The sequence below is a fragment of the Clytia hemisphaerica genome, unplaced genomic scaffold (assembly GCF_902728285.1).
Source record: "Clytia hemisphaerica strain Z4C2 unplaced genomic scaffold, Clytia hemisphaerica genome assembly, whole genome shotgun sequence".
In the NCBI taxonomy this organism is placed as follows: domain Eukaryota; kingdom Metazoa; phylum Cnidaria; class Hydrozoa; order Leptothecata; family Clytiidae; genus Clytia; species Clytia hemisphaerica.
This window is the reverse complement of record NW_027103359.1, coordinates 448409-466348: the sequence shown is the minus strand read 5'-3', so window position 1 is coordinate 466348 and position 17940 is coordinate 448409. Positions and strand designations below refer to the sequence as shown.

At 34.1% G+C, this 17940-nt stretch overlaps 1 protein-coding gene across 1 annotated transcript; it reads right to left on the bottom strand.

Moving 5' to 3' along the window:
• Positions 1 to 803: 803 nt before the first annotated feature.
• LOC136821993 (pre-rRNA 2'-O-ribose RNA methyltransferase FTSJ3-like) lies at positions 804 to 17366 on the bottom strand. The gene is made up of 26 exons (XM_067078213.1): positions 17262 to 17366; positions 16938 to 17043; positions 16712 to 16758; positions 16246 to 16325; positions 14440 to 14539; positions 14122 to 14192; positions 13029 to 13109; positions 12757 to 12798; positions 12085 to 12192; positions 11306 to 11425; positions 10611 to 10711; positions 10310 to 10384; positions 9800 to 9839; positions 9368 to 9426; positions 8855 to 8987; positions 8384 to 8495; positions 7608 to 7740; positions 7153 to 7252; positions 6778 to 6910; positions 5782 to 5892; positions 4402 to 4506; positions 3796 to 3874; positions 2903 to 3080; positions 2197 to 2291; positions 1650 to 1723; positions 804 to 1287 (listed from the first exon to the last, which is right to left on the bottom strand). The coding sequence occupies exons 1-26, from the start codon at positions 17326 to 17328 to the stop codon at positions 1148 to 1150; spliced, it is 2490 nt and encodes an 829-aa protein (XP_066934314.1). The 5' UTR covers positions 17329 to 17366; the 3' UTR covers positions 804 to 1147.
• Positions 17367 to 17940: the final 574 nt, after the last annotated feature.

Genomic DNA, 17940 nt, shown 5'->3' with positions numbered 1-17940 from the left:
ATATTATTTATTCTCCTTCCTTTACAAGAGGGACAAGTTTTAAACTTTCCACGGCATTTCCGGAGTGCTCAGAGGCCACTTTCCCGATCGGGAAACTGGTGAACTTACCCCGGAATTATTTCCCGTTAAGGCAATAGTTGCCTTTTCCATGTAGTGGCCCCGACTGTGTAGACATGATTTACATTTCATGATTTTTTTTCAGATAAAACATTCAAGATTCATGCAAAATATCTTCTTTGTGGCAAAGTTCAGCCAGAAGTAGATCTAGTTTCTGGGTACACCAAACAAAATAGTAATAATTAAAGTATTAAAAAGACCATTAAAAACCCTTGGATAATATAAAGTCCTTTTCTTTTCCGTTGAAAATCGTAATATATGGAATCATAATATAAGTTTTTTTTCGAGATATATTTCATTTTTATGACTTTACCCGAAGTCAAAAAGGTAAAATCTAGAAAAAAGGTGTCAATCACATATAAAACTATCTATAAAAATACAATAATTTTTTGTATCATCATAGAAAATTTCTAAAATCTTTAAAAACCTTTTGACTTTTTCAAAAATTAACCATTCGATTAGGATTCACAGGCTCTTTGAATTCTTTGAAATCTTATTTTTCAAGTACGGGTAGAGATGTCAAATATGGCATCAAATAGTTGTGGATATTTATTTTATTTTGCCCATTGACAAATTCTACAGTCATCGGAAAAACCTTCAAACCATTTTTAACTAGTTGTTTTCTAAAAGCTGAGTTTGTTTGTTTAAGACTTGAGACTCAGAAAAAAAAAGGAATTGTTTTGAAGTATGTTTATATTTGTTATTTTCTGGCAAAAGTTTTAAAGAATTTCGGTAGTAAATTAAAAATAAAGAAGGGACTGGTCACTAATTTGTGGATTCTTCGCGAATGAAGACTACAGAGGATTTTATTCTGTTAAACCATGGTTAGTTTCTATAAGCCGTTTTTTCGTATCTCTATAACCACCACTATTTTAAGTGTCCCACAAAAATGTACTCATCAGAAATCAGACCCCCTGGAATTGTCTTTAGACCAACATCTATTCGTTTGGAATGGAATCAAGCCGACCGGTCTGTTCGATTCAATACATTCTCCGTTAGCTCAAAATGCTTAGTTCGTAGCATCCATCGGTTAACGTTTTTTGCCCTTCTTCCTGCCTCGACCTTTCGTTTTTTCTTTGCTTGCTGCAGCTTTCAGGTCTTTCTTCATACGTGGGTCGACAACTTTGTAGGGTCCTTTGACATTGTTTGGCCTCTTATACTTTTTGCCCGCTGAAAAAGAAAACAATTTTGTGCGGTCGAGTAAAAAATCTCTGAAAAGAATGATTCAAATTTGAAAAAAAACTCTGGCAAACGGCAAAATTTGCAAAAAAACCCTTGGAAAAATTCCTTTCATACCTTAAAAATGAGGATGGACGAACTAAAATCAGCCTTGACCATGACCACTGGGAATTTTTACTCTTTGGGAAAACGAAAAAATACTCCGTTATGCCCCCTGGAAATTCCTCTCCGATTCCCCCCTTGAAATGTTCGTCAACCCCCTGCATGGATATAAAATGGAATGGTCCATTCAAAGTTGGGAATTGGAGGAACAAAGCTTTGACAAAATGTGATATCAAATCAAAGTCACCAACCTAATCCCTTCTTTGCGACGACATAAGTAGTTTCAGCTTTTTTGTTTGATAGTAAACCAGCTTTCTTGTAAATTCTAAAAGGTAATGAATTATAAGCAAATCAGTTAAAATTCAAAATTTTTTCATCATACAAAAAGAGAAAAGATACAGCGAGGTACAATAGGAGAAATGTTTTGTTATTTCTGCCAAGTTTAAGATTTGAAACAAGGTTGGCAAATACATGCTATCTCCTCTACAGAACACCACCGGTGATGTTAAAAATACATCCTCGAAATATAAATGTAACCTTTTTATTATTGTAACCGGCATTGGCTGTTGTTACAAAAAAGTCAATGATTTTTCTGAATATGTCTTTAATAGTCCTTTCAATAAATTACGTCACGAACATCGCTTGCCTCGTATTCAAACAATTACCATGGTGATTATGTCCATTAAGACATTAAATTTTAATAAAACCTGCTGGGAGTTAATCACCATGGCAATAATTTCAAAACGAGGCAAGTGATGTTCGAGACGTAATTTATAAAAATGTCTGTTTAATTCATACCCTTTGATTTGTTGTGTTTTTTCTTGTGAAGAGACATCCGTCGCATCGAGAATTCCTTGAGCTCGTTTTCGCGCCCGTTCCAGTTTTTTCATCGTCTATATGTGACAAAAAAAAAAGAAGAATTAGTCACCAAATCGAATAAAACAAATTTAGACGGATAAGAGAGGCTTTAAGCTGCCATCTCGGATGTGGCAAAGTGTGCGTGTAAATTTGTCTTTCAAACAAAATCTTCTTCTTCGAACTTGAGTGTCTAGTAATAAGTAAGTGTAAGTGTTAGTGTAAGTAATAGACTTTTTTCGAGATATTTTAGGGGAAGAAACTTTCGCGGGAAAAAATTTGCATTTAGCATTTCAAAATATTTCGCGATAAAAATTTCTCCGCAATTCATTGACTTTTCTTTGTTTCACGATTTTTCTAATCTTTGTGAAACAGAAGGCTGAAACCGATTTTTTTTCGCGAATAAACTTTCGCGAATTAGGTTTTCAGAATATTTCGCGAAGAAATGTCCGCGAATTTACCCGAAATTTGCGAAAATTTCTTTCCGCAAAAGTTTCTTCCCCTAAAAAGTACATCAAAATCATTTCTGTCCTCGTTTTCCATCATCATTCCTCCAACGGTTCTGGTGGCTTGTCACCAGCAACATCAAAAAGACTTTAACTCACTGAATTCCAACAATATACAAAGAGGGAATGAAATGCATGATTACCTTATATTTTCTTTTAGTTTTAGCCTCCACCACTTTCTTGATCGGTCTTGCGTTGATCTCCATCATACGTTGTTTATAGTAAGCCACTTCTTCTTTTGTTACCGGAACATGACGTAATGTGTGCTTGGCCTCGTCTTCCGTAAACCAAGATGGTAGACCATTGTCATTGTATGAATACCTAATGTAAAACATATAATATTTTTGATACACGCTTTTTTAATAAGAATATCTTCTATAAGAATCAGGGTGAAAATTGGCCAAATCGTAAGAATATCCAGTATATACAGTCATTTTGTTTTTGGTTAATAGAAAAAAACTGCTTCCTTTGTTAGACTTAAATTTAAACTTTGAGGCAGAAATGTAATTTTAACTCAGATGTTCACTCAAAAGTCCAAAACTCTCAAATTGATCATTTCTCATGTTTGTAAAAAAGCCTAGTCTAAAAAAGTAAGAGTACGTTAAGAATATTTCACCCTCAATTTTGGCAATTTCTTAAGAATACCTGACCCTCATCCAAAGTACACTATTCTTATAAAAAAAAGCGTGCATGACTTTTACAAATGAGAACCAGTAAATTTTAGTCTAGGCTGCACACATTCCCTCTCATATCAATTACAGGGATGTGTGCAGGTTTAAAGGTCTTAAAATGCTTTCTCGTTATTTTTTGTTCTTATCTATAATGATAAAATTGGTGATTTTTTCAATACCTTATCGGGGAAAACTTCGTCAGGGAAAATTTTCGTCGGGGAAAAATATTCGTCAGTTGCTGGTAGTTGGTAAACGCATTAAGGCTGGGGAAAATTTTCGTCGGGGTAAAATATTCGTCACTTGGCCAAAATTTCGTCACTTTTCCCCGACGAAGTTTTCCCCGATAAGGTAACCTATATCTATACCTGTTGAAACTGTCTCTCTTCCGTTTCCTTGATGTCGCAATGGCTGCTCCAATAGCTAATGCTTCTGGACCAAGAGTGGCTAAGTGGTGAAAGATAAAAGGGAGTTAATTAGATTTGATAGAATTCAAAATACTTAATCTAAATAAGACGACAACACCCTTACCCTTACCCTCATCTCAATCGCTGCCAACAAAAAGAGATGTGTGTTGAAATTAAAAGGTAACCTTAACTCCTAAATAACTTTTTAAAGGTTTTGTTTTTAAATAAGAGTGATATCGTTTGCTTATTCATCAATTTTAATTTATGTTTTTTGGATTGACACGTATGTGGAGCAAGTTTGGTCAGGAAAAGGAAAAGAAAAACATTTTTTTGCTTATATCAGCATAATATAACAATAGCAGACACTGTCCTGATATGAAGAGGGAATAACTTATGTAAAAATAAAACCTTTAAAGCAAAGCTATAGCCTAAATGAGTTTCTAAAAATAAAAATTTCGAAAGATGTTTAAAAGTTAAAAACTCCAGAGACCTCTTTAGATGCTAAACTAAAATCGGTAAAAACCGGAAAATGCAGTATCACAAAAAAAGTATATCAGCCGCACAAACCATGGTTAACTGGTGCAATTTCAAAGCCATCTTTCTTTTTTTGATGGTCCTGTTTGTCTTGTTCTTTCCCTTGGACGATACTTCGATCATCTATATCACCATCATCTGAAACAAAGCAAAGCAAGTATATTTTATACAAAAACCATCCCAGCTATATAATATAGACTTTTTTGTGGTGTGATTACGTGATTTGGAATTTTTTTTTTTGATTGCGCGATGAGAGGTCAAAACGTGATAATGATTTGAAAGATTTTTGAGTCGTGATACGTGATTTAGACTTTTTCAAAGGGATGCGTGATTAGCCATTTTTTTGCTGATTTTCGTGATCGTGATTGAAGACAAACAAGCTAGATGCTGAATAGACCTACCTGATGATGAAAGTTAGATAGTAATGCGAGGAGAAAAATGAAAAAAATCAGTCAGAAAATATAGCGTTTAGCGAATATGCATAACGCAATAAATTCATCATTGATTGTTGATGGGGGGAGAGGGAAGGGTTGTAGGGAAAAAAAATAGAAAGTTCTGGTTGTAAAAATCAGTTTTATTATTGACTATTGAATCATGCTTGATGGTGAGAATTGTTATCAATAATGTTTTTGTGTGAAAAACATAGATATATAAGGAAAAAATCCAATGAAAATCTGCAAAAACGGCGATGTCCGGAATTTTAAGCCGGAAAATTTTTTTTCTCAAAAACCGGGCTCTATCATGTTTTGGGCATTGTTAATACGCATCTTTAAGCAAAAAATCAGAAAAAACTAATGATAAAATCTCGAGAAAATGCCAAAAAAACAGTTTTTCCGGCATATTTGCGGTATTTTCGGCCGGAAATTTTTTTCTTTCGAAAATCGGGCTCCGTCACATTTTGGCCATTGCCATTTTGCATCTTTGTGCCAAAAATCAGAAAAAACTAATTAGCCAATCTCGAGAAAAGCTGGTAACAGACGAACAGACGGACGAACAGACACAGGTTAATTCATAGGACCTCCACCGGGGTACCCGGAGGTAGGTCCAAAAATTGGGTGATATCGTGATCAGAGTTGCCGCTGGGGGCCTCTATAACGTCAGTGTGCAAAATTTCAGAGCCAAGAAATCATTTGCAGTAAATTTAAGCCACCCACTAGTAGATATTTTGATGTCTGCCATCATTCGACACTGAAATACACGTAACAAATCATTTAAAATCTATAGATTGAGAGACCGAGTCAGTTACTTTTGCTACAAAGGTTTCAAATCCAATATTTTGCAAAAGGTAACACTCTGGATTAGTATGGGAGAGATAAAAGTAGATTTTTATTTTTTTATTTTTGGTAAGGTCGGGCCACCGTTGAGCAACAAATTTAATTCTTTCGCCTTAATAAAAGGGAAAATTTGTTTTACCTTCGTCTGATGAAGATTCATCAGAAGTATCTTCTTCATTTCCATCTTCTTCATCTTGATGTGTTTTTCCGTTTTCCTTCTTTGAAGATTCTTTACTTGTCTTCACCGATTCTGTATATATAGAAATTATTGGAGATTATATTTTATTTTTTTTTATTTATTCTTTATTTTAAGTTGGGTGGTATCTAGAAAATTACAAGTAAGTTTCTAATCAAATCCAACTGTCATAAAAACATTAAAAATATATATATTGAAAAAAAAGAACTGAGAAAAAAAAAAACTATGTACAATTTTTACAAGTGCAGATAGGTAAGACATTTTTTAGAGCATTTTTAAAGGAATCTAAGATAAATTATTATTGATATATATATAAAAATACAGTATTACTTCAAAGAGAGGTGGTGGGTTCAATTTCCACTCGATTCGTTACCTTTGAGAAAACACTGGCAAGTACATTCGTGCAGGATCCGTTGATTAATTACTTCAAAGACGTTTATTAAAGTTTTTGATTTTAAGTAGGGGCGTTTATTCAAGGGGGCGTTTGTATAATGGAGATGTTTATTCGAAGTAATACGGTATTTCAAATGTTTGTCGAAGAAATAACAACATGACAACTATGAATTTCGCCTACTATTTGACCCTCAAATGTGTACATTGAAATATATATCAGACATATCGAAAGGATTGGCGAAAGAACCAATAAACACAGTCAAATATTAATACAGCCCAACATTCCACTTACAGACCATTAATTTGCTTTTCAACCATAAGCCGCTAAAATTAACTCCTTCCCACTTTTTCTACATTGTAAATGTTCCACAATATACAACAACACACCAGTATACTCCTTTTTCCCGCCTTTACAAGTAAAAACGTCTATACAATATCCTGCATACCAACTATACGCTAATGATTGTCTTTTCCCACTTCTTAATATCGTTACACGCCCTTATCTTTCCCGCCTCACCACTATCACCAATTAGCAAAGTAACATACCGAAAACTTTACCGCCTTTCTTTCTATGAGTTTTTAAGACTGCTTCGATATCATAATCTTCGTCTTCATCTTCTTCTTCAGATTCCGCCCCTGAATCGCCTTTATCACGCCCTTCAGCGCCCTTGAAAATGTCCTGTAAAATGTGGGGAGGAAAGTTAGTTTGAGTCATAATAAAAGTATCCGAAGACCAGCTGTGACACAAAGTTTTCCAACGTTCTACTGTTACAACGGACCGAATGGATATCATATGGACGCTGTTTTGACGTTTCTTGAAAATGAATTCGAGCCTAAGGCCTTCCAAAAGAGACACGGTAAAACGACTCCAAAATCTTTTGCAGTGAGATGTCTTCGAGAAAAAATGACTTCCTTGCAAACCTTTTGAAACCATTGTTTTGCTTTCGTGATTTTATTTGCTTTTTCGCTTATGTCTTCATTCATGTTGACTAACAACGGGTTTTCACTTTTACGTTGCAATCTAAATCATGAAGGTTTATATTTTTGAGACAAGTGAACTCAAGAGTTATATAGTTCTAAGACCTAGATGGTTATTAAGCATTGGCCTTACTTTTTTTTTAAACCATGTGGAGTTTTAAAAAAGTTCAGCTAATGGTAGCACTACTGGATTGTGGGTCAATATATTTGTAATACAATGGTGTATACCGTTAATAAAATGATGGCGTTAAAATTACTGAGCGCACCATCTTAATAACTCCGATCAAAGATTTGGATTAGGAAGGGATTGAGAAACTATCTAAAGGATTGTTTGTGATCACGTGTTATAGCAAAAGTTGTTAGAAAATACATTTATAGAGAGAATCAACTGAACTTACTTTTTGAGTTTACTTTTCTGTAACGACTTTTGTTTCTTTTGTTGATCATCTTGTTCCATTCTTCTCTTTTTTGCAGACTTTTCGTAAAGTTCGTCATCTCCATACGCATATTCTTCATCAGAACTGTCCGCTTCTATATTGTAAATAAATAAAGTAAGAATGAGAAAATATGAGCCATGTCTTGCTCAAAACAGCTCCAGGGTTGAAGCCCCTGAAATATCCAGTCCTACACTCGAGTTTGATAGTGTCTTAAAAAGAGACTCGTGATGAAATATCTTATCCTAAATCCGAATAGAAGAATTAATATTGATAACAAAAGAAAGAGAAAAGGACTTTTAAGTAAAGATTCCTATTTTTTCGATTGGTCAGATCAAACAAGACACTAGACTCACAAAGGTCGAAATAATTCAATTGGCAAACGACAGGGACAAGTGGAAAGTGGAATGACGATGTCATCACTTTCAAGTTTGATCAGTCATGTATGTAAGAATGAGACTTGAGTGAAAGTCTCTAAGCGGCTTCTTTATCCCATTGATATATTTAAGTTAGCAATTCTGCCGATTCTGTAGTTGCTAAATATAAAAATTTATGAATTTGATAGAACACTTGTATTTTTATAAGCTTGAAAATGGTGATAGCATCGAAATATATCGCTTGATTGTTTTTAGAATCTAAACTTTGAAAAATGGCTTCAAATTATAACACAAATCGTTCAATCTAGTTCATGCTAGCATAGCATAGCTATTTTTGTTGAGAGATAAATATGTTTATCATACCACTATCATCATTGTCGCCCTCTTCTTGGTCAGATTCAAATTGAAGTTCTTCGCCTTCAGAATCTTCATCGTAGAGACTTTGATCGTCCCCTTCGTTCACGTCGTCTAGTTCCTAACGAAAAGAAGTGAGCTTGATGATTAAGTTACGCTCGTTAACATCTCGTAGAAAGTTGTTTTTGAAAGTATATATAACGCGCTATCTTTATAAAAGCATTTTCTTCTTCAAACCAAACTAGATGGATGCATCTGGAAGGGTGTTTTATCTTCTTCTCGTCATTTTTGAATTGAAGATGAAAGTACCGGACTTTTCGAATCACAAAATTAAGTTGAAAAACACGAATTTGACAATGTCTCACTCGTAATAAATAGGAATATCTTGTGCGCAAGGAATCATCTTGAGTAATATCATTATATAAGTGTAAATCAGATAATTCATACAAACTTTTTGTATTTTTTTGAATTAGATTATACCTTTTTACTATTGATCTGATTGAGTGCAAACATCTCTTGATCTTGATTTTCAGTTTCGCCCATAGCGTCCGCCAGTTTGCCTGCCAGTCTCTCCCGTAATTTCTTTTTCTGCTCACGAACTTTTTTCTTTTTCCTTCGAAGAAAAAAAAAAAGATTTATCGTCTTACGCCAAAATTAATTAAACCAGGGAGGGGCTTTTGAAGTCCATAACACTTTTCCTGGGGATAGAGGCAAGTAGTGGTCAGTTCGAAAGTTGATGAAATTTTAGACTCTTTGGAGGGGCCCTCGATTTAGACCAGTGCGAATGACGTCAAATTTAGTCTGAAATGATTAATTCTGAAATTAGATAAGGAAACAATGCAAGGTGTTTCTTTTACGCTAAAATGATGGCCAAAAGTACCAGTATTTCGATAAGTGTTTTATTCCTAAGACAAGTAGTAAAATTATTTTTCCTAATGTCTATTTAAAAACACCAACATGATGATTTTATGAATCAAGAATGCTGGAGCTTACTTTTTAAGATCTTTTTCTTCTTCGTCTTTTAAATTACTGACCATTTCATCTAACTGTTCCTAAAAATTACCAAAGAAAATGTTTAAAGAATGAATGAAATATTCTCACCTGTCATTCAAGAAAATCTAGACAAGTCGAACTACCTTGAGCAACCTCTAAAACCTTTTTGCTTTGCTATAATTTTTTCAAAGTGGTAATTCTCGAGTCACAAGATTTTTACTTTTAGCAAGAGAAAAATAGGATTCCAACGCACCATTCTTAAAGATTTCAAAATTACTTGACTGGAAAAAGTTATCTTGCAAAAAAAATTTCAAATCAGTTTAAGGATTACTTAAAGCAGTCTTATACAAAAAGTATAAGACATGCCACCGCGCTGTTTAGAACTAGGAACGCTGGAGAATTCAGTTGCCAAATTTTCCAACAAGTGAGTACCTCTTCATTCATTGGTTCTTCTTGAACTTCTTCTTTTGATCTGAAAAATTTGAAGAAATAAAGTTCTGCGTTATTGCATTCAGTTTTGGTGAATTCAGTTGATTGTAAAAACCGACATCGTCATAAACCTTGGTGGTTTTTAATATTTATGAAAATTGATAATGATGACTCTTTTACAGACCGACCGTAGTGCAGTGGTAGAGCATCCGGCTACAGAGCGCAAGGTTGTGGGTTCAACCCCCAGCCAGGTCATACCAAAGATTCTCAAAATGGTACTTGATGCCTCTCTGCTTGCTAAAATATTCAAAAATCTGATCCCACTTTCAAATCATTCCTGTCAAAAATATCCCAGGGTTCACGACCACGGTTATTAAGGGGGGTTTGAAAAATTTATATATAGGGGAAAGTTTGGCCTTTAGGGGGGGGGTGATAATAATGTAGGGCGGTTTGAACCACCCAATTAACCCATGTCCACTCCTCCCCGTGGACGAAAAGTAACAAATGCTTTACTTGTCTTCTGCTTCTTCTTCGTCTTTGTGCAATTCCAATGCCTTTCGAAGTTTCTTTCTCCATGTGAATAGATTCCTTAAGGATAAAACAAAATAGATGAAAGTTGAAGTAGGAAAATTAAGATAAATCGCTAAAGTTTTGATTCGCAATAATTCGAAAAAGAGTCAAGAAAATCGTTTTTAATTTAATTGTAAATTGTAAATTACAAACAAACATTCCTGTTTATCAAAACCCTAACAAAGGTATTGAAGTTGTTTTAATTTTTCTTCCTCGAATCAGAAAAAAATGTAAATGCAGTTACTTGAGCTCCTTTCTCCCAAGAACTTTAATGTCTTCACAGCAATGTAAGATTTCTTCGTTTGTTTCTGCGTGATTTTTGATTTCTTCGTTTATAACTTCGATCTGAAAAGCAAAAAAATAATGGTCGTTTGGAAAATGCAAGGCAAACGATGTGTATGTAGTCCCTTTTGGTGATAATTATAATAAGAGCCTATCATCCAAGACTATTAGAGTTTTACAATCGTGTTTGGCATTCTTTGAAATAAAAGATGCTTGAAAAATACAGGGATGAAATCAGGGAACTTTTGGTTTGCAACATACAATGATGCCTAAAAGCACTCAGCTATATTCTTATCACAGACAAGTTCTTGAAAAGGTTTGGGAAACCTTGATTGGCTTCCGAGAAAAGCCCAAAGACAAAACATAGTATGAGAATATGTATCCAGTCCCTCTGTATTTTTTACGTTTGTATGTCGATGAATCAGTCCGAGATATGAAGAATTTGAATTGTATGGATATTCTGGAAAATGTGTCAGATTCATAGAGAGCTGCTTTGAATCATGGAACATAGTGTTGATAAACAGTCTTGCAACCACTTTTAGTAGTTCCCGAGGGGATTTCGTTCTTCCAAGGCTTAGAATTGGGAAGGAAAATTAAGTTAAAAACCTCAGCCTACAGACGGAAAAGTTGCAACACAACACTGCATAATATACTTACTTTGTTAACAGTGGATAAAACATCAATAGCATTTGGACTTTTGAAAAAATCCATAGCAGTTATCTTTTCAAACATGGTAGTGTTGTTTTCATCGTATCCTTCTCTGTGTCGCATATGTTTCTAGTAAATTGGATTTGTTTGGATTTTATACAATCACTATGCCTTGCTAGTTATTTATGGATTTTCTTAAACATATTCCACATAATAACCAATTTTTAGACAATATCAGACCTTACCATAATGTTGAAAAAAGGAATTGCGGCCAAAAGGTTTTTTTAATCAGCCATGATATTTTTTGGTTTATGGTGAAGTGGTTCAGAGATATGGCCTGTTGACAAAGGGTCAGAAAATGAGCCTATTTTGAGTGTTATTGTATTTCTAGAGGTTAAGGTAGGTCTTGATTTTAATCTGAAGAGAATTTCCTTTGCTTACTCGATTAATAAGGGATGATCAAAATAGAAAAACAATACAACCACTGACCTTTATACCCTGAACAAGTTTCTCAATCCTGGCCAAGCAAAATCTTTGATCGAAGTTTTTTTGTAAGTAAGTACCCTAATGGTAGCACTACTCAATAGTGGTGTAAATGCATCGAGAGCGCTATGATCTACTTTCCCTCGAAAACTTTTGATCATGTAGTGCCGTTAGACGTTAATTTTTAACACTACAATGGCTTCTTTATGGGTACCAATTCAAAAAAACGTCAATCAAAGATGGCGGATATAGCTTGGTCCAGGGACATATAAAGGTCAGCAAATACAACAAGGAAATTATTTTACCTCCGGTCTTAAAACATCCAATTTTACTTTAGAACTGTCCTGAATCTCTTTAAAAACATGTCTAGGATCCAAGAATTTTTCGTCCAATTTGTCTGGTGCAAGGAAGCCCTTGAAAAAGAAACAAATATTGATTCATTTTTAATAAAGTATTGTATTAATACCAGATAAAGTAGATATCAAATCAAAAGAGCACTTATTTTCATATTCTATTGTTCCTAAACTTATTGTTTTAAACCCAAATTCAACCTGGTTTTATTGTTTGGGTATACTTATAAAACGCAGAGCTAAATTTTTCACAACCCCTTCTCAAAAACCCGGTATGATTTTTTCAGCCGGTGGGGATAAAAATAACAGAATGAAACCCGATGGGGATTGGTATTCCCATATTTTTTATGACCAAGGATGTAAATTATTTTGTTTTCAAGTCAGGAATATCAGCGGAGATGGGAAAATTATCATAATATTTTGCAGTGAGGATTGGTTTATTTGATTATTTTCAGTGGGAACAAAAATTGGAGTATAATTTTTCAACCAGAGACGATAATTTGGCTAATTTTTCCAATGGGAAGGGTTCCCATAGTGGGTCTGTGAGAAGAAGTGTTTTTACATTACTTTACTAAAGAAGTTTGTGTGTGTTTCTGGATCCAGATCTTTAAAACACATGAGATTTACCTGACAAACCACAAAGATTTCTGCAGATTCACTACGAGAAGCCTGAAATAAGTAAAAAGTATGACTGAAGGTTTAGTTTCACTTTAAGCATTCTTGTTTCTCATTTGTCAAAACATATATTGATTGATTTTCTTTTCTCTTTCAATCTTGCTCAAATCACTTAAACAAGTAAACAAAGAGATTTGCAATCAAAAGAATCAATTGAGGTCTGTTGAAGTCTGGAGCCCATGATTTTAAATAGTAAACTTGATTTCAAATGGTTAGTACTGTACCTGTGGCTTTGTAGAATGTACTTTTTTGAATAACTGTTGAAAAACCCACAGTAAAGCTGTGTAATCTTTTGAGCGGAAAATCTAAAAATAAAGAGGATCAGTCATCTCTAAGGTCATGAAGCGGTCATATATCCCAAAGGTAATGAACAGGTAATGAACAAATCGCCATGTCAATTCAAGACAGACTTAAGTCCATTTTTTCGAAAATGGACTTAAGACCATAGCCCCTATTTTAGCATGCACGCTTTCCAAAAACGGCCTTAAGTCCACAGAATCCTAATGGGAAAGAGGTGTATTTTGCAATTCAAAAAAAATTAAGAATTTAGAATGTTAACCTTAAGTCCTAAATTTTAGTGCAAATTTTATTTTCTATGAAGCATTGAAATGAAATGTGTAGCCTTAAGTCCAACACATCTCAACCTTTAAAGTCAACTATCTCAATATGGAAAAAATGGACTTAAGGCTGTCTTGAATTGACACGGTGAAATGTGACCTCCCAAGCAATTAGGAGTATATCAAAAATGAGACCCGTCTTGGTGCAGTGGTGCTTCTGCCGCTTTTTGCACTGGTTAATTATGCAACTAAACCTAAAAAAAGCAGGCAAAAGACAGTACTTTGTGGTCCATGCAGACAGAAAACGCCTACTTAAGCGGACGATGATGCAGACCCACTGTTTGTTTATATTTCTTTCGGTTGACGTAAGAACTTCAGCCTCGAGTTCAAACAAGCAAAACAACAACAACAAAATGTCTGCATCATGACCGCACTGACTACCAGACTTTTACTAATGGTGCTCATTAGTGACCGATCAAGTGCGTATGAATGGAATTTTTAGGAAAGATTTTGGATGATTTCTGGTCGATATAAAGGTATCATTTTACCGCACGGTAATCGTTTTGCTGCTTTTTTTGCCACACATTTTATCTGTTAGACTGGTCTCATTTTTAATGTACTCCAAATCGGTTGGGGGTCACAAATTATAATGCATATGTTGAAATTGTTGATGCAACAGAACGCTCTTCCTGCAAAAAAAGTTACTTATCCAAATAAATTAAAAACACAGTATTCATCAATTTTTTAAAGTTATGCTAACCTTTGTGATAAACCAGCCTCCTTTTCTTAAAAATTCTGACGCAAGTTTCAAAGCTGACAATGCCAATTGTGCTGAAGTATAAAAGAAAAAATTGTTAGTCTTAGTATAGTTTAATTGTTTAATAGTATAGTTCAATTGTAGAATTTTATTTCATAATTGTCAGATAAAAATCACAAAATATCATTCCAAGAAGCAGTTGTAAATTAGAACTAATATTTATTATTTATTTCTCAAATCGTTCGAAGTTATGAAAAAAAGGAAAAAAGGAGAAATGCTATTCTAAATGAGAGAACAGTAATAAATTCAATAGCATCTCACATTGAGTGAAAGCATCTTGTATCCATGCTGAACCAACGTTGGGTGCACCATCATTGAGTACAACGTCTGCTTTCCATCCTTTTAACTCTTTTTTCAACAACTAAAGAAACAAGAAAATAATATTTAGTAGTTTAAAACAGAGACTTGAAAATAAATGAAACTAGCCGGTACCTGGCGTCGCACGCCGGTTTAGCTGTTTGCTGAACGCATTTAAAGTCCTTTGAGATGTTGGGAAGGTGACTTAAACACGATGAAATCAATATTAAAGGGAAGAATTCTCTTCAAAGTTTGACTCTATCCCTCCCGGGTGACATATCTTTTAACCACACTTTGAAAAAGATTTTTGTGGCAAAAATGATCAGAAAACAGAAAGGGCGTCATTCCCAAATTACACCATACCATCGACCAGCGACCAGCGACGTCCGAGACGGCTCTGCAATTAGATTTTTTTTCTCGCTTCGCTTGCGTTATATTTGCCGTAATTCTTGATGTTTAGGAAAACTTTGATGTCAAGATAAGCGGAGTGAAATAATAGACATGACACGCGATTCGTCGAAAAAAAGGCAGCCCGGGGGAGGGGGTACTTAGGCAAGAGAAGGGTATGGGTATGGGTATGTGCCAGCCTTAAAGGTGCCTTTTTTGAAACATGACAGTTTGAAAAATCGGAAAATCAAACTTCAGTCCCACTAAGAATTGGAAAAATAGGAAAATTTCAACTTTTTACCCCCAGTAAGATAGAAATTTGGTCAAATTAGTTCCAAAAAGTGAATTAAAATTCACACAATTCCCTTGTTTCTTCTCCTCTTATTCTGCTAAGGGTCCGAGGGGCAGGGCCGAAAGTCAGCTCGCAACCATAGTCCCCCCGGAAGGCAGCTAGGACACGCAGACTAAAAAGCGTGATAGATAGCGCAATTTTATGTTGCTTTTTATAAAATAACTTTGTCATAACTTCAATAATTTTTCAAATTCAACAATGACTTAGATTTACAGCAAAATAATTATCGACATACATGTTTAAAGGTCCCTTTTTACGAAGAAAGAATTCTAGTTTTTACCGCCTTTTGAATGTATTTTTAATGTTGCTGTTGTTCTAACAAACTTGTTATGTGATTCTTGTGTTTTATTTTATATTTGTTCTTTTCTTTAACAGATTCTGTTTAAAAGATTTCTTTTGTTTTGAAAAGAATTTGAATGTCTCAAATCAAATAAGGTCGTTAATTACATTCGAAAACATAAAACAAAAGAAAAGAAAGAAAAAAAAAGAAAAATTCTAATCTATTAATAAAAACAAAGTCTTTGTAAAACGGCGCGAATCTGATTTAACACGTTTGTGGAGCAAGAACAAAATAAAAGTCATCTTTTGGAAGAACAAAAACATTACGTGCGAAAACGAAAGTAGCACAGACAGAAAGAAAGAAAGACGACAAAACGACATACAGACTACCACTATTAATATATAGATGATTTTGACTTGAGCTTGTTTGATTATTGTAAATTAAGATTTTAAATAATACCAGGTAACCCACGAAAGATTTGGTTTTTGACACTCTGTGTTAATGTGCAATTTGATCAGAGCTTTTTAAATATCTAGAAAGTCAGTTTTCATAAATCAAAAAGTCCGTTTAGTTTTGAAATGAAAACAGAAGCTAAGGAAATTCACAATTCTTAATCTAAAGATGGAACGAGATAGACACGATAGAGGTTTTGATTTTAAGAAAAAAATTCTTTTTTATTAAAGCAACAAATGTAGGGTAGGTCGGATGACGGCAAACCAAAAATTTTTGAAGTCTAGTTTAAGGGAAATACCTGACGACAATTGTCAGTTGTAATATCTGAAGCAAAAGTTGTGACATTCTTTATAGCTTTAATTGGAACCAAATCAACACCTGTAACATAAAAAAGATAAACTGATTAAATCAGGAGTATATCAAAAGATTATAGAAATTCTTGGTGGTTAGTGTTCCTCTGGGCTCTGGGGTGCTGTTCTTATTAGAGGTAGACACTACGTAACTAAGGGATAAATAAATGGGATCAATCAATGGGATTATTTTGTTCATTATATTTCTTATGTTGATTAAAACATTTTTCAACTTTGATAATGTAATCTTTAAAATTTCAGACTATATGTTTTACTGAAGCTGATCATTTCCTAAATGATGAAATTTTCTAATTAATCTGACTTAACCTTTGAAAACATTTCAGTCATTCATGCATTGCCAGAAAGGAAATCCATATTAAAAAAAAACAAAGAATGAGATTTGAACATACTTACCGAGAATAACACTTGACATGGGCATAAAGTTTGAAGCAACTTGAAGCCTATAAAATTTATAATTATATCATAAATTATAAGGAGGATAAGACAGAATTTATTCGCATCACTTTGATTCATTATATTTTAACCTAATACACACCACACCTTAACGAAATGAGTGAACGAAATAGTCTGGCAGAGTTAAAAATATTGAAAATAGAAATCTTTGATAAAAGTAACATACCATCCTCCAGGGGCAGCACAAAGATCAATCAAAGCTCTTGATTCTTGTAAAAAGCTAAATTTCCTATTCAATTGAATCAACTTGAAAGCAGATCTGGCCCTGTAACCTGAAATAAAAGTCACAATTTTCAAGCTTTTGATAAGCTCTGCCAACAGACAGTTCATTTGTAACAAGGTATACAAAAAATCATGAATCCAAACGTCACAAGAAAACCAATCAGGACCAAAGAAAAACAAAGCATTTAGAAAACAGTTGAGATTGAATTTATAAATGATTTTTTGAATAATTTATTTGCTGTTCTTAGTTCTATAACCCCATACGTACCTGTTTCTTTAGCTAGATGGTAAAACTTATCTTTTCTCTTCTTTCCAATTTTAGCTTTCTTTCCCATGTTTGCAAGCTTCTTATATTAATCTAAATGTACGAATAAGGGATAGTCACTTCAGTCAGTGGATTAAATGTCAAAAAAGCTACATGCTGCATGAGCCTACCTGATAAAGGTAGTTGAAAACATGCTGAATGAGTCTGCTAAATGATGTGTCCTGTTTTTGACATGCCTTTGAGCTCGCATGCCTTACGTGCCTACGTGCCCAAAGTTTTGACATGCCCTCAAATTTTGACGTACCCTCAAATTTTGATGTGCCCTTAAATTTTGATGTGCCCTCAAATTTTGATGCGTCTTCAAATTTTGACGTGCCCTCAAATTTTGACTTTCCTTCAAGTATTGACGTGCTCTCAAATTTTGACATGTTCTGGAATTCTGATTGATGGGGCCCCAAAATTTCATAGAATAAACAGAAAATTGTTTTCTTTGTCAATTGAGATAAACTAAATGGCGAAAAATCCCTTTACTGTAGATCATATTTTTGGATTTTGCTCCAACCAACTGTGTATCTCGAAGGAATATGTCGATATGTCTTGTTCACTTGTTTGTGAAATTAGTATGTGTCCAGACAACTCTTCATACAAAAATCACGGGAAATGCATATTTGGACTTTGTACC